This window comes from Lepidochelys kempii, chromosome 4 (genome assembly GCF_965140265.1).
Source record: "Lepidochelys kempii isolate rLepKem1 chromosome 4, rLepKem1.hap2, whole genome shotgun sequence".
NCBI classification, from domain to species: Eukaryota; Metazoa; Chordata; order Testudines; family Cheloniidae; genus Lepidochelys; species Lepidochelys kempii.
In genome coordinates, this window is record NC_133259.1 from 124,581,288 (window position 1) to 124,598,273 (window position 16,986).

General features: G+C 39.0%; 1 protein-coding gene across 19 annotated transcripts in view; it reads left to right on the plus strand.

Moving 5' to 3' along the window:
• The window catches only part of FAM53A (family with sequence similarity 53 member A), a 118,817-nt gene that overhangs the window by 72,562 nt on the left and 29,269 nt on the right, over window positions 1-16,986 (plus strand). For 18 of the 19 annotated variants that reach the window (XR_012158755.1, XR_012158757.1, XR_012158758.1 and 15 more), the window contains one exon: window positions 3,681-3,788. The exons of the other annotated variant lie outside the window; for it this stretch is intronic. Coding sequence is in view for 14 of the 18 variants with exons in the window: in XM_073342767.1 (XP_073198868.1) it covers window positions 3,681-3,788 (108 nt within the window). In the remaining 4 variants the exon portion in view is untranslated. The remainder of the gene's footprint in view (window positions 1-3,680; window positions 3,789-16,986) is intronic. 19 annotated transcript variants of the gene reach the window in all.

The following is a 16,986-nucleotide window of genomic DNA, read 5'->3' on the forward strand; positions in this document are numbered from 1 at the left end:
AGACTGGGGCTGTCTAAATGTGTGGCTAACTTGTTTAATATTGTTCCCATTATTTTTGTTTGCAAGATTCAAATTTTTCCCCGCTTGAAGGAAGGCAAGACAGCTTCAAGCTATCAACACTGTTCTTCATGTGCTTGCCTTTTACAGAGTTTGAGATGGTGTCCCGTTAAGATTGATGTACCAGCCAATTGTTCCTGTTTGGGGAGGGAGCATTCATGTTTTACAAAAATATATGCATCCCGTTTTCAGTAACTTGTTGGGCATGCATCTGGTTTTCTTGGAGCTATTTTTAAACATTGTGTGTGCTGAATGTTCCTCCAGGCAGATGTCTTTCTACATGTTTTTGTGCAGAGCCTAGTACAGTTGGGCCCCAGTCCTAACTGGGACTTCTGGACCATCACCATATTATGATTATTAATACAAATTATCTCTGCTCTGGGATTGAGGCTAGATATGACAGCAAAAGTGGTGAAAGGATAGCTGAAGTGAGTTCTTGAGAGAACTATAGAAAGAACAAGGTTGCTTGGAGTAAAGTGGTCTTTTTTTTTTTTTTTTAGGTCACTTGCATTGTCCCATATCCTGTTACAGGCATAGGAATGGAAAGGCAAGAGGGAACTGTAGTAGCTGTAGAGTTATTTATGCTGCTCATTGTACATCTCAAGATTTTTAAAAAAATAAATACTGCAGTGGTTTGTGGTTTTGTTTTAGGACTTGGAACAATGAGTTCAAATATTGCTTTATTTCTTGAAGTCTGGTCCTAGTTTACAACTTTGTTAATATTTCTGTCTTTCTGGATGGCTCCACCAATGAGTTTTTTCCTAAGGCTCAATTGTATTTCATAAGCAAGAGTGTTTAGAGTCCATCCCTCTTTGATCTTTTGTCTATTTAGATTTGAAGTTCATCAGAGCATGGACAGAGTGTGGGTGTTAACAGCACTGAGCACAAAGTTGGTGCTTAACCAATTCATCATCATCATTTTATTATTATTTTATTGTATTTATTAAGTTATTCTGGAAGCATGGCTTCTTTTTCATTAACCAAACACGAGTCAAATGAATAGCGTTCTTATAAGCTCTTTTCTTCAAATACCTGGACAAAATGCTGGACTTACAGGGACATGGTGGGTGAAGAAATATCTTTTATTGGACCAATTTCTGTTGGTGAGAGAAACAAGTTTTTGAGCTTACACAGAGCTCTTCTTCAGGTCTGAGTAAGCTCAAAAGCTAGTCTCTGTCACCAACAGAAGTTGGGTCCAATGAAAGATATTACCTTTCCCACCTTGTCTCTCTAATATACTGGAACCAACATGGCTACAACAACACTGCATACAGCAGTGGACTTGTAGGGAACTTTTTTCACAGCGGACATAGTCTGAAGCTCATAAAAGAAGTCAAGAGGAGTAAATGAAATAAATTACAACATTTTAACATGAATACATCTGTAGCTAGATGGTGGGGCTCAGTTCTCTTGATGTGAGAGCAGGGACCCAAAGTTAGCCTGAAATACAGCTTTTCTTCATGTCTTTGGGTCCTTGTCTTTCTCTGTTCTCTAGAACTTGTATTGTCTTAAACAGGATTTTTCAAGGCATGTAACACAGCCCATAGAGATAAGACAGAAGCTGAAGCAATATGAGGCCTTCAGCTAACTTCCTTACTGATCGGGGCTTAGGTAATTTAAATTAGGAGGGTTGTTGGTTAGCTTACAGGAAACGTTTTCTGTCATAGGAGCAATTCTTTTGAGAGGTCAGTGAATCATGGAGCAGCAGGCAGAAGATACCTAAAATAGGGCTATGAGGAATCGGCCTTACAGGTCAAGTGTTTGTACAGTGCCTAGCACATAGAGGCTGTGATCCTGGCCAGGGCTCATAGCCATCACTGTAATACAATTAATTAAAATAATATGACCCAGATGTGTCTGTCTAAATATTGCTTTTAGGATAATGGATTAGGAAGTCAGAAAACTTGAGTTTTCTTTCCAGCTCAGCCATTGACCTTGAGTAAATCAGTTAACTTCTCTGCCTTGGTTTCCCATTGTCCTTTGTCAATCTTGTTGCTGCTTTGCAGTGTTCCAAGAGTTGGAGACTACACCCTTAATATTTTAGGTTTGCTGTGCCATGCAAACAGCTGTTATGTAGTTTACCTAACTTTCAGGTAGAAGTCTGAACACTCAGGCTGGTAGACAGGTGAAGCCTATCTTTAATGTATCAAAACAAAATAGCTCTAGTAAATATTTGCGTTAGCCAACACAGATGAAAAAAGATGTCTGTTACTATAATCAGACACCAGGGACCTTGGACATTAAGTCTGTAACCATAACAGTGTATTTGAAACCAAAACACAGCTCCTGAGTGGCACAACTCTTAACTATCTGTAGTGTGATACAAGGCAGTCTGAGCTGAAATTTAATGTCTAGTTATTTAAGCTGAACAGATGATTTTACATAGAAAGTATATTATTCAGTGTCATTGTTCTGTGTCCGTTGTCTTGGTTTGTTTGGAAGTGTGCTTGTGGTTGCATCCAGATATTACTGACTGAACTGGCATTTGCTTTTTAATTTTAAAACTGAATGATACAGAAAGCAGCTTTTTTTATTCACAGCTAAGATTTTGACACTGCCTCAAACATACGGATTTTCAATCTCAAAAGCTATTACAGTTAAGTCAGACTTTCCACTATAAACTCCTGTTAAACATTTTTTAAAAGTTGCTGTGCTAATATTCTGACACTTACTTACAAAAAGGTTTTGTTAGAGTGGACCAAGAATTTAGAACTTGCTACAAGAAGAAAAAAGCATGGCCACTACACTTGCCATGTTCAGAGCAAAATGTAAAACTTGCCTCTTTGCCTAAGCTTCCCCTCAATAGTACCTTGAATCTCAGATTCATTAAAAGGTTTTTTTTAAAAAAAAGCCGCCTTTTTTGGCATCGAAAGAAGATGGAGCACAGAATTTTTTTTTTTTTTAAAGCTTGTGGGACATGGAACTGGGTTCTACCTACAGCAATTCAGCTATATTTAAAAAAAAGGACCGAGGCCTTCATTTTTAATATTTTTTTGTTCTTTGCTGACAACAATTTTGCAGAAGTTAAATAAGATACCTTACTAGTAATGAAACTGAAATGAGACCGTTGAACTGAATTATAGTCTGTTTTTGATTTTAATTTAGTTCAATTTAAATTTTAATCTACATTTCAATAGTACAAATTTTCATTAGGTAGGGGCTTTGTAAAACTAATTTAAATTCCTGATGGAAATTGCCTGGACTTAAATTGCTATATCCCTTTTGTCAGTGCACATGAATTTTGTTCTAGAAACCTAAATATACCAGACCATTCCTTTTTTGTAAAATAAATGTATCAAGCTAATTCTAGTTCTTACCCTAGAGAAGCAAAAGCACTCATGTTGCTCTTTTGCAACCTTGTGTCCCTATCTCCCTCTGGGGGATGCTGTTGAGCTCCTCTGAACCAGACTTACATTTAATTAGATTCTGCTTAATTAATGCAAGGTACACAGAGCAAACCAACAAAAGGCATCTTCAGACCTGCCAAGCTTCTCTCACTCAAAGGGGAACTCCCTCAGTTGTGATTATGTTAAAAACAGCATCAGCATTCTTTCTCAGGAAGATTTTTCAAAATGGTTAAATAAGACTTAGAACCTTTTTTCTTTTCCCTTATTCACATTCAGACTTTGACAACCTCCTGTTTTAAGCAGACAAGTCTTAACGGGGCTCCACATATAATTTGGAAGAATGAGTTCAAGCTTGCCTACATGGAGAAGTTATTCCATAAAAAGGTAGGGTGTGAATTTAAAGCACAGTAGCTATTCTGGAGCAGTTCCCAGTGTGGACTTTCTTCTTCTAGAATAAGAGACTCCACCTAGGCGCCTATTCCGGAATAACTATTCCGGTCAGCTTGACCTTGTAAACAAACTCTTAGTTATCTCTGTTCTCCCCAATAGAAGAAAACCCGGGGGTGGGGGGGGGAAGCTTCCCTCCTAAATGCTTCTGCAGAACTTGTTACTTTGGACCACTTTGATTAAAATTCTACAAATTAAGGAGGAAGTGTCATTGGCTAGAAGGATCGATCTGTTCAATATACACCTGGTAGATGTGGTGATGGATAGGGAGTGGAATAAAAGAATGAAAGAGTGGGAATGTTGAACACTCCTTTCTCTGGTCTCCAGTATCCAAGAGTCTTGCAGAAAATCATGGAAGCAAATAAATTCAGTTAAGGCTTTTCCAGTATTGGGTATACTGGGTGCTCTTTGTGTTTCTTATTACTGCCAGTTGTGTTCAGGTGTTGAAATCCTGATCCCTAAGAATGTTAGTGTTGTGTAGGAGAGTCTCTCGCATACTAATGTTGGAGTGTGCAAGAGACCTGGGAAGCACTTAATCGAACATTCATTCCACCTGTACAGTATCAGCATAGCTGAATAACTCTCATACCTTTGGAATCTAAGTGGAAGAGCATTTCAGGAGCTTTGGAGTTCTTAGTTTCCAAAACTCACTAACTTCTGCAAGCTTTGATAATGACAAATGGCGACTATGATGCTGGTCCAGTAGAAACAGTAATCAGAAATGTGTATTTCTTGAATTGCGAGCACACTTGAAAGTATTCTCTGAGGTTTTGGAAGAGTTTTAAATCCTTAATTTTCTCCACTATTGGGGATCTGCCTTGCTTCCAGTATCCAAATGACTGTGCTCCTGTTTGGTGTTATATGTAAATTGTAATGCTTTAAGAAATAAAACCCTCTTGGTCTGTTTAAGGAATACAAGTAGTGTACTGTTTAAAGTATTTGTACAGCACTGGAATACTGTCTGCCGTTTGTGCTAAATGTTTATTTCCTAGGATTCAGCCCATCTTACTTGTTGACTTAGTACAGCTGTAAAAATTGACCTAATTCCTCTTCTCTCACATGTGAATTTTCTTTCCTAAAAGACGTAAAAGCGTTAAGCTCTGTAGGCTAAAGAAATTCAGAGGCGATTATGCTGTGGGACCTGATCATGCTGCCTTTACTTGGACAGAATTTAATGAAGTTGAGAATTGTCTATAACTTGTTCATTCTCTTTCCTCTAAGGAAGACTTAGGCCTGGTCTACACTGGAAAAATTATATCAGCATAGCTATGTTGAGGTACGTGTGGGAGGGGAGCGGGAGGAGATTGAAAAACATACCCCTGACTGACATAGCTGTGCTGGAACAACCTCCAGTGTAAATGTCGCTATCAATGGAAGCCAACTTCTGTTGCCATAGCTAACTTCATTCAGGGAGGTGGTGTAGGCTGCGGCTATGCTACTGGGCTATGCTGGATTGCTAAACCAGTATGGTCTCTGTAGTGTAGACTTATCCTTAGAGAGCCATGTTTTGGGAAAGTGTTTAGAGCTAGTTACTCTTTTTCTCATTAAACTATTTCTCATTAAACTAGTATGAAAGTTAATTTCTTGTTTTCCATGATCACTATGCACCCTGCCACCCTTCTTTGACACCTATTGATGGTAAAGGTGGAAGATCTTTGCAGTGAGAGGACAAGAGAACTATGGCATGATATTGATAAGAAGTATTTTTATTTAACTTAGTGTTTAGTAGTACTTGTGAGAACTTTTTGTTTCATTAAAAACATAGGTTTTAACCTTTTAAAAACAAATAGTTTTTCTTTAGTGCCAATTACATTATAAAAGGTCAGACTCGTTTAAAGACTTTTTTTAGATTAGGTGGGTTTGGGCTAGAGGTAGGAAGTGAATTTTTTTCAGGCTTTTTAGCTCTTATTTTAGGGTCTAACTAGCATAATCTGAAAATTGGGGTCTTTGGTACATATTTGGAAAGTATCATAATATTTGTGTCACAGGTGTCTTGTGGCTTAACCGTCTTGTGCTACTTCAGACTTTGAAAGTTGTTCTCCTGTGTTTTATAGGTCTATGTGTAAACTAGTTTCCCCGTTCCTTTTTGAAATCCGGATGTGCTTGTTGGTGTTGATCCAACTGTACAGCATGTCTAAGTAGAAATTAAAAATTCTTATTTATTATCACACAAACTTAAGATTGCACAAGTGGATGATGTTATACTTTAAATGTAGTGTATCAAGGTTATAATTTAAAAAGAGAACTCCAACCCTAAACATCAAGAATTATGGAAATAATTAGCCACAGTAGCCTTTGTGTAATAAAAGCTATATTCCATTATCTTTGCAATTATTAGTATTGTTTAATATTATTAGAATGTCAAAATTCCCCCCTACTCATTACACAAACATCCCAAAGTCTGAACCAGAACACCAGTTAAGAACTTTTATATAGCTCATGGTTTAAAACTTAACTTCCAAATTTTTTAAACCTTAGGTTTAACTGTAATGTTACATTCAGGATAGGAGCTGACTTGATGGAGCTAAAGTAGGAATTTCCTGTGTGCACATCTCCTAAAACTAGAACCCCATACCTTATGCACTGCGTACATAAAGTTTGTTGTACAGTGCTAAATTTATAATAGTTTGTGCAGAAAACTGTGTACCTGACAACTTTGTGTGATGCCAGAGTCTTGAGTCAAAGGGTGAGAGAAGTCTGGAATTAGAGTGATGGCAGGTACTGCATATGGGCATGGTTTGAAGGGTTTGCGGGGGGGTGGAGCAGGATTTAACAAATCTATAATGAGCTCAAGATACCTGTGCTCTGCTGGAGTGTGGAATTTTTAGTTTTTCAATCCTTGAATCTCCCAGCCCACTGAAAGTGCCTTGATTTAAAGCAGAATTGAAAGCCCTTTTCTCACGTTCTGTCTGATAAACACCAGACATACCTCCTATACAGCTGGGAAACTCCACAGAGAAAGTAGCATCTTCACTGGTTTTGTTGAACCCAAGTTGTCTGTTACTATTGAGCTGCTTAAGGTTTCCTGCTTCTACAGACAAACTGTCTCTTCTTGCTTAAGTGGCTTAGCAAGAAGACTGTAAGGAGCTCAATAGATTCCAGTGCCCTGAAGAGATACTAATCTCCCCAGAGTGCCTGGGCTGCTACCACTCTGTCCCTGCAAAATTCATACTGCCTTGCAAGAGTTCCTAAATCTGTGGAGGCTGGAATCAAGAACTCTGCAGGGTAATGAGATCTCACGTAGGCTTACTTGACTATTTATTTAAATTTTGATTTGGTTCTCTGGTATAAAATAGTTATTAGTAATACTAAGTTCAAATAAAATTGTCATATTTGAGACTTAAGTTTTCAAGTTTGACAATAAAGCCATGTTTAAGATAAAACCTTTAAAAGTAAGTGGTATAACTGATGTGCACATCTTATTTTCATCTAAGGGATTTTAACCCTGCTTTGACTGAAACTAAATGCAAATTTAACTATGAAGTTGCTAAAACCTCTCTAATGTCAGACATCAAGAACATGTCAGGTTCAGAATATAGTAAAAGTGTAGAGGAGGCCTTAAGATACACACTTAATAACTGTGGGGCTGTTCATACATCATAACTATCAATTTCCCAGTGTCTAATATTAGTTGCTGCTTTAATAAATGCTAACACACATCCAAATTAGAAGTTATTAAACACTGAACAAATCAAAATAGGTGACCTCACTTTAAACTCCAGATTGATGCAGGGGGCTAAATCTGGTATGCTCAGTCTAACAATTAATCCCATGAAACAGGATGGTACGGATGTGTTTAAAAAAAACTAAATTACACATTTTTCTGACCCATGTCTGTTCCCTCTTCCCCCCCCCCCCAAAAAAAAAATAGTTTGTGCCAACAGCATATTGTTAGTTTTTAGTAAGGGGGAAATAGATTCACCGTGCATTTACAATTGTTCATGATAAAATTGTTCATTATAAAATGTCCTGTTTTGGGCTAAAAGGATTTCTAAGATAAATAGTTGTAATAGTTACAAATATGCATGTGACTTGGTCCTTTCTAGAATTTTTTTAACCTAAAAAACAAGGTGCAATTTATAAATCTGGTGGGTTATTTATCCTGGTCAGGTAGCTAGTGAGAGTTCAGACTTTTAAAGTATCCTAGTAACTAGTCTATAATAACTTTTCTACCCCCCACTCACCACTCATAGTTGCTTGTTACAAAGATTCACCTCCCAACAGGATGAACACTGGCAGAATAAGATTGTTTCATGCACTCCTACTGAGTGGGTCTTTTGACCTTAGAAAGAGAGCTTCTGCCTGTTCTGTGGACACTGACCTCATGACTCTGTGTAAGGTTTGCCCCCTCCCTCAAATTCAGTGGTCCCCAAATTTTTCAGGGTTGCACCTCCCCTTACCTCTATCTGCATCCCCTCCGCCACTCCAGGTCCAGGAAGGTGGGGAGATGTGGACAGGGGTAAGAGGATTGAGGCTAGGGTTGGGGCCAGGAGTGGGGCCAAGGCTAGAAGCAGAGCTGGGACTGGGTGTGGAGCTGTGGTCAAGGGGCAGGGCTGGGACCGTGGCTGGGGGCAGGGCCAAAGCATAGCTAGAAGTGGAGTGGGACTGGGTGGCACTCCCTCTCCACCCTGCCATGGGGGCTGGCTCCGGTCCCGCTGTGCCCCCTTGAATGTTCCTTCGCACCCCTGTATGGGTGCTGCACTATACTCCACTGCAGGGCGGGGGGAAGATAGTTGTATGTAGCTTTTGTGAAGCACTTCATTATCTTTTGGGATGAAAGGCAATGTTCAGGGTTGTGTAGCTGTAGCAGAACTTGGGCGGTTTTGACATAGTAGGTGTTACTGTTCCATGGGTATTGGCTGAAAATGGTTCAGTGCTTGAGGTGTAGATCAGATTTGTTTCCATAGAGTATTGTCTCTTCTCCACTCTCTTCCTTTTGGCCCCACAAAAAACAAACCAAAATCACACTTGAGTGCTATTTGCAGACTTTTTTCCAAATTCCTGACTTCCTTTATACCAGGGTTCCAGCCTCACTAAAGTCTGGATATAAGTGTCAAGCCCAACCATAACATTTTGTTCAGAGTTACGAACATTTCAAAGTCACAAACAACCTCCATTCCTGAGGTGTTCATAACTCTGGGGTTCTGCTGTAGTTGTTAGCTTGTTTCCTACAACTTTTCCTGGTAGGGCATGTTTCTGTAGTAATCGGTGAGTGTCCCTAAAAATCCATAAATTTGTGGTTGCACCAGGTTACGGGGTTAGGTGTGTTGGGCAGAAAGCTGGAGATGGTTTCCTCAGCCACTTGAAGTTTGGAAACTATAACAGTTTGCTAATAAAAACAGTGAGTCTCAAACCCTCTGGTTGCAGGCAGGAGCCTTCATCAGCCATCACATTCTTCAGTAATTCACATACTGTAAATGCACATGCAGGTCGTGCAGCAGCCTTTGGGAGTTATAATTCATGTTGCCAATTGCTGAGTTTTATTTAAAAAATAAAATAAAATAATGGTGGTTGCAAGGTATACCTTTAATTGACTGTTGTGACATACAAAACTTATTCCGGTTGGAGTATTTAAACTCCCGTCCCACCCCCACCGTTCACTCAGTGTATGCTAGTTGTACTCTCTTCCAGAAAGTGATTAAAACCCAACTGTCAGGGCCAAGTGAACTTGATTTCAATAATATGGATTGCTTGAAGAGTTGATTTGAAATCCTTAGAATTTTATTTCTAGGTCTAGAGTTCACTAAAGAGATTGTGCACATGCGCCTATACGTGTGATTATATCACGTGTTCCAAGTACATAAGTGAGTTAATATTGCATAATACCGATCATTTCTTCGCTTTTTCAGCATAACCCCTATTTTCTAGGAACATCACCCATAGCTATGCTGCAAAGTCCAGTAAACCAATAACCTTTAACACTGCTGCCCCACACAAAGGGTAAGAAGAACATTTGTTCAATACTAACAACTTTTTTCTCCCTTGTTTTAAGTAGAATTTTTTAAATCTGACATAATTAAGAGCAAAGCCTTTAAATATTTTTGCTGCTATTTTGGTTAGAAAGGAAACTTGGATGTGTCATGGGTCAAGATGAATGTACTGCTGCTCCTACTCAATGTGTTTCTGAGAACTTAATCAGTATGCAAGTATCCAAAGCATTACTTGAATCAGAATTTGAGAAATCAGCAACCCCTTCACTCTTATCCCTCTTGTCATGCTGAGGAGGCCACCAGTGTTGTGTCCCACGCTAAGAGCAGAATATAAATGTGAGTTTGAAGAGTTAATTTGGTGGGTTTGGGGGGGGGCTCTTGCCTGGGTGGCAGCTGCTATTTGAACCATCTCCTCTCTGCTGGGGCAAGTTGCCTGCAGCAGCTGCTTCCACTTTCCATTTCCCTCTCTATAACGGTAGTGTGGCCTGACAGAATGTAGTTGTTACAGAATATCTATGGGTTTAATGAGGTTGAAACTTGGCAACTATCTCTCAGAAAAACACTGCCAGGAGTAAACATTTTTCAGATGATTTAACGCAGTTAATGAGCATTTTTTACTTTCCAGATAGTAACATTCTTTGTATGAAATGTATTGCCTGGTGTTACTTACAAACTTGTGCAGATTTTTTAAATTGAAGACAGTCTGGTTTGCACCAACTCAGGATTATCTTCAGTCTGCTTTCTTTTAAGTGGTATTTTCTAAAAGGTGATTTGGGAAAGATTTGATTGCATCACATATTCTGTGTATAGCTAACCTGTGTCTTGCTCTCGGGTCTGGTAACTGGAGCAATTTAAGTGGGTCAGTCATAAGGAGCCATATAAAAGTAAATTCTACTAAGTGGGGCACAAGCAACTAGAAAAACAGATGGCGCCAAAAATAGTTTATTACCAAGCCCTAAACATGATTATGTAATTTTTTCTTTAAAAATAATGCAACTATAAATCCTGCTGGAAAGCAGTAAGTATTGAATTAACTCCAAACTACTGAGTGTTGTTAGAGCCTTTTGGCTGCTTTCCAAGCTTGGTGTTGCCCTTCATTCACAGGATCGACATTTAATTTCTTAACGGGAAACCTGAAGAATTCGTCCTTTTTGAATGGAAACATAGACACGGTGAGCTTGAATGAGTAGCTACAGGCTAAAGCGTCACATTGGAATGGAATGGGAGCTGTGCTTGATGAGATCCTGCTAGGTTGCAGCCAGGATGAATCTCTGGTCTTTCTTTTCAGCAACGCATGAACAATCAAAGGCTCCCTTTTTATCTATTGTTACCAGGGAGGACATCCATTTAAAGTTCAAATTCCAGCAGGCTTGGGAAGAAGGAAAGGAGATAGCAGTAGGCCAGGCTAGGAGATGATAATCAAGCATCAAAAGTGAGCTGAAGACAAGCCAGCACTTTGTCCTCTGACAGGAGAGACCAGGCTGGGGGTACTTAGTTTTGAATGGGGGCTTGAAGTTTTTTGCAATCGTGAATGAAGCACTACTGAGGTGGCAGGCACAGAGAGCATCTGGCGCTTTGCTTTCTTTGCATCAGCAGAGTGGATCACAATGTTGAAATTAGGCCCAAAATGGCATTTAATGAAGTGAAGCCTCTGTGTTGCAGGCCTCCCTGTGCTCTAACTGCAAAGGACAGCCCAATAGTGTGTGATCTGGGGACAGCGAGGAAAGGAAATCTCATTACGGATACTGTTTTTCCTTTTACAAATGTCACTTGTATAACAAATGTCTTACAGATAGCTGGCCTTCTCATAAGTGTTCAACACCATGTAGCCCTCCGTCAGCCCTGAAAAGCAGTACTTAAACTTACAGTACTTTGTTCTGGAAGTGTGCTCATAAGAGGATGAAGCTTAATATCCGATGCAGATTTACTGTTCCTCTTTGGCAAGTTGCTATAAGTACAAGTAAGAATTCATTGTTGAAATAGCTAATGAGTACCAGACCAGCTGCATTTGACCTTATGTGAAAAGGAGCTATCCATAAACTCACATGTAAGCTTGCAGGCAGCTGTGTGGGCTTTTTAAATTAGTCAGTGATAAACAAGTTCATGCCAAGCCTGTTTGGCATGTATCAATTCTTAACTTGATTCATGGAAGGATGAATAAGATTTAGAACATTGGTAATTTAGATTTAGAACATTGTTAGAATAAGGTTCATTGACAATGTATCCATGTATCAAGTTAAGAATCCTGGTACAATATGCCAGCTATGAGATATTTTCAGTTGATGTTTCCAAGCTGGTACCCAAAGGGCTATGTTGATGGTCCTGGTTCTGTCCGTCTGGGGCTGAGGAGGTGGCAGAGAGAATTATTGATTTCCCCTCCCCACCCCCATCTGGGATTAAAGAAGTTATTCAGCAAGTTTCCATCATTAATATGGAAAACCACTTTCTGATTTCTAAAAGTAATTTGGCCAGAATGAAGGTCAATTATTAAGATCCTTAGAAATTCAAGAGAAATGAGTTAATTGTACCACTTACTGAGTTAATAATTCAGTGGAATTCTTTAAGTTGTGAATGAAGTATTGGGTGGGGTGTGATATTGCAGTTGTTTAGTTCCAGAATGAAAGAGTTTCATTCATTTTGAAACCAGGCTGTCTTTTTTTTTTTCTTTTTTTATATATTAGAAGGTATTCAGTGTAAAACTGTACTGTAGGAGGTGTACTTTGCTTGCTTTTGACTGAAGTCACTGTCTGAGCAATTTCTTCAGAAAGTGCAAAAAAACAAAACACAATCGTTGCAAAGCCTAGAGCGATTATAAAAATACATCCTGTAGGGAAATACCTCACTGAATCAGTTTAACTGTCACGTCGTCTGTCTTTCTGCTAGACTTGCATTGCACAGACTGTTTTCTGTTGTACACAGATACTGGCACTTAGGTAAACAGATGTCTCAAATGTACCGGAAGATACTCAGCTTAATTTAGCCTATGCCAGCCTCCTTTATTAGACTTTGATTTTATCCACTGGATTTTTAGAATGGGAAATACTAGTTTATTCATGATTATACATGAATTCCTTTTCTTCAAAGTGTACAAACCTGAAAGACACTTTTTTACACCAATAAAAGCTACTCCTTTTAAATATTTGTAACCCACTGATATAGTCGGATATTACTATTTGAAAGTAACCTAGCTATTTCAAAAAAATAACTCTAAGCATTGGCATTGACCTTAATTAGATATATCAAAGTGTTTGAGAATAAACAGAATGAGCTATTTATATTTCTGAGGGTGATTGATAGATAATTCTGTTTGCAGTCATATGTTGCAAACTGGTGTGGTGAAAAACTGGCATTCAAATAAGTGACTTCCTACTTTTAAATAAGTTTGCTTTTACTAATAAAATTTGTTTCCTTTTGTTTGAGTTAGGATAATGAAATCACTAAAATGTTCTTTCATGTTTCATTGTTTTCCACAATAAAAGAAAGTAAAGAAATTTCCTGTATTAATGCATGAAATTTGGTAGCGTGGACTATTTACAGCCTTTTAAAAACCTGAATTATGTGATATTTAACATTTTATGTACAACCTTTCATCCAAAGGCTCCAAAAGTGCTTTACAAACCAAAGGGAGGCATCATGGAGTTGGACAGCTGGTGCACAGCACACTGCACTTCAGTAGGTGACTGAGACAAACTCTTGCCATTAAGAGAAATGCCATAGGAATTCTAATGTTCACTCAAAACAGGCAGGATCTTTATTGTAAAGTCTTACCTAAAAGAGCCTGCCTGCCTTCCTCCTTTTCCCCAGCCCACCATGAACAAGTATGGTATCCATTTGGCTAGCACAAAGGATAAATGACCACTTGCCTTGATTTGTGAACCTTGGCAAGGGAATCTATATCCAAACATCCTACTCTGTCAGGTGCCAAGTGCCCTCAGCACCTTGTGACTTCCGAACCAAGAAAGGATATCTCGGAACAACATTGTTCTAAACCTCTTTAAAAAGCACAGATTGACCTGATACTGAAATACCAGTGTCTTTGTGGCTTTATGTTAACTAAGTTGTCTCAAAACAGCCCTTGTCAGAAAGCGTTAATATTAGATATAACAGCTATTGTATTTTAGTTTATAAGTGCTAGATATAGTGAACATACTGGACATGTCCATTGGGCATTTTTCCCTTTACACAGACAAATGTAACTTGCTCAGTTTAACTTTCCTCTGGAAATAATCAGTGGCCCTGGTGCACCTGTAGATTGGATTAACAGCCAATAAGAATTCATTTTGAAATGTCCTTTTTTAACTTAAGGTGAGCAAAACATTCCTAGCATCTTTGCTTTTTAATGATTATATATTAAGAATATATAAATCTGATTTTCTTTTTGTATCAAAAAAAAAAAAAGTAAAGGATGAAATTGCTTCCAGGCTGTGACCTTTTTTTCCAGCTGGGAGTGAATTTTATGGCCTAATTATAAAACCCTTTAAAATGCTGGTTATAATAGAATGCCAACACAACCTAATAATGTAAGTGAGGCTGACATCTGTCAGTAACTAATGAGTGCAGTTTGAAGTTTAAAATTCAAAGTTTACTTTTGTAATCTGGTATAAATCTTTCCAACAGATACATGTCAATTTAATATTCACAGCTAGCTTTACTGGTCTGTTATACCTCACCCTTTGGTAAACTCTGCAAAAAAAGTACGAAATGATAGTTTTAATAACGCATAGGGATTTGAGTCTATGGACTTCTGAGCATGAATGGGATGGTTGCAGCTATGAATGCATGAGACCATTAGTGTTGCTAAATGTGTCAGGTATAGTAGAAGATGCATAGTCCTGCATAAAAGTCAAGATGACAAATGTAAGTGGTAAGAAATAATACCATTTGGCAATGTTCATAGACCTAAGGGATCAAATTCTGTCCTCATGTCAGAGGACAAAGGCAATGGATTTACACCAGTGCTAAATACGGTCCAAATCTGGCACAATGTTCAGTGTGAACATGAAAAACAGTTTTGACAAATTATTTGTAAGTTTATAATTTTTTTGTCCTCTTTATTTAGAAATAGTTTCAGTTAAGGATGATTCATTAGTAAAATAAAAATAGTAAAATACTAAAACAATAAAATACTACTTCATTGCAAGTTTCCTCTTAGCGAGTTAGCTGTTCTTATATTATGAGCTAAGTTATATTCACTAAAATGTACTGCACTCTGAGGGTGGGGGAAGCGGGAGGGAATGTGTTGTATGTTCTTTGTATGTTTTTGTCTTTCTGAATAGATAGCCAAAAACATACATAATACAACTCCAGTGAAAAATTATGGCAGTGTTTGTTTTGGATCCTAAAGACCAATACTGTTACCTGCTACTGCTGCAAGCAGTCATTCTCTTGTTGATCAATATCCATATACTGTTCAGAAATGTCAACCTGAGCAATCAGAGTGTATTCTCATCTCTGTGTAGAGGAACTTGTCAGCATAATTCCCTCATGCAAAACAATGTGAATAGACCCCTTTGTGTCAAGATACCCATTCAAAACACAAAAACCGAAACGCAGATAGACTGGAGAGAGGTCAATTTATATGAGTTTTAAAGATACATGTTGTAAGTGTAATGCTAACAATAGTAAGCACTACAAACACTTTCTTTGTATCTGTGAAACTGGAAATATGATCTTCATAAGTTAGTGTCTTAAATGATAAATGTGAAAACTCTCATGCTTGAAGTGAAAGATGTGAATTACTAAATCAGATGGGAGAGGGGGAAACCTCCCTATAAAATTAGAAGGGAAGGGGTGAGGGGGAATATGAACAGTTTTTCTTATGTGATTTTTGTGACTGAGCAAATGACTGCATACTTTTTCTTTATGCAAAGATGCATAAATTTGTTTGCAGCAGAAACCTTTCAAAAAAGAAAAGGCCTTTTTTTCTTCTGTCAGAGCCCGTCAGGGTAGGGGTTGTCTCATTTCTAAGTTTGCACAGCACTCGGCATAGTTAGGCCCCAGTCCCAAATATAAATAGTTTAATAACATTCCAATTTTTTGGCTTGTCCGTCGTTTTAGGAGCTCTGCAGAAGGTAGACTCTTTGGTCAGGTGGGGAGCAGTAAAAAGTAGCAGTGGCTCTCATGGGCCACTGTGGGAAGTGGGGCTGCTCTGCATTGCCCTCTTCTGGGCCATACATGGTTCTGTGGACACTCCCCACCTTCATCTGCAAGGTTTGGAGTAGAGTATTCTGTGCCATAAGCTTGGTGTCAGTCTCAAAACAATCAAATGACAAAATGGCAACTCAAGACTTGGCCGTGTGCCCATTTAGATGGGGTGGGGGGGCACAAGGTGGCAAAAGGCAAGCAATTAATAATCATGCTTAGGGCAAGGCCCTGGTATGGGTCTGGGTTAGCCCTGAGGAGCTCTGTTCCAGTCTCACCCAGCTCTGTCCCTGAGCAACAGCAGGCAAGCCTTCTTAACTGGCCTGCTGGTTCTTGATTGGTCAGTGTTTTTTTTTCTTGGCCCTTCCAAGCCTTTCGAGGACTGTTTTGGTGGTGGTCCAGTATGAGTGAATTTTCCTTGGGTGGGGAACTGAGGGGCAGAGAAGGCCTGATGTACTTAGTCACACACCTCCCCTGCAGAACAGGCCCAGGACTCTGATCTCTTCCCTTCTGCAAGAACATCAGTCCCAGGAAAAGAAGTCCACATTCTAGAGCTGTGAACTTGGCCGGTGCCATACACAAAAAACATATGGTTGTAATGATAGATACTACTGAGTAATGTATTAGTGTCCTTCCTCACTTGCAACCATTTAAGGGCTGCATGGTCTGTTACTAGGTCAAAGGAAGCCCTAAAAGATAATATTGTAAGGCCCCTACAATCCATTTGATGGCCCAGCATGCTCTTGGTGGTGGAGTATCTGCTCTCCTGTGGCTGCAGCTTCAGGGTTATACACAGTATAGGATATTCCACCCCCTGAATGTTTTTGACAGTATTGCTCCCGGTCCAACTGTGGAAGTATCCATTTGTAACATAAACATGAGTGAGAAGTCCAAATACTGTCACACAGGCTGTTGACTGAGGTTATCCTTATCTTGGTAGAGGCCTTGGGACAGCCCAGTGTAACCTGGACTGCTTGAGATACATTGGCTTTCTTGAAGTCTGTCCGTGGTGCAGCAAGTGTCATGAAATGGGGCGTGAACCTTTGGCACTACATGGCTAGACC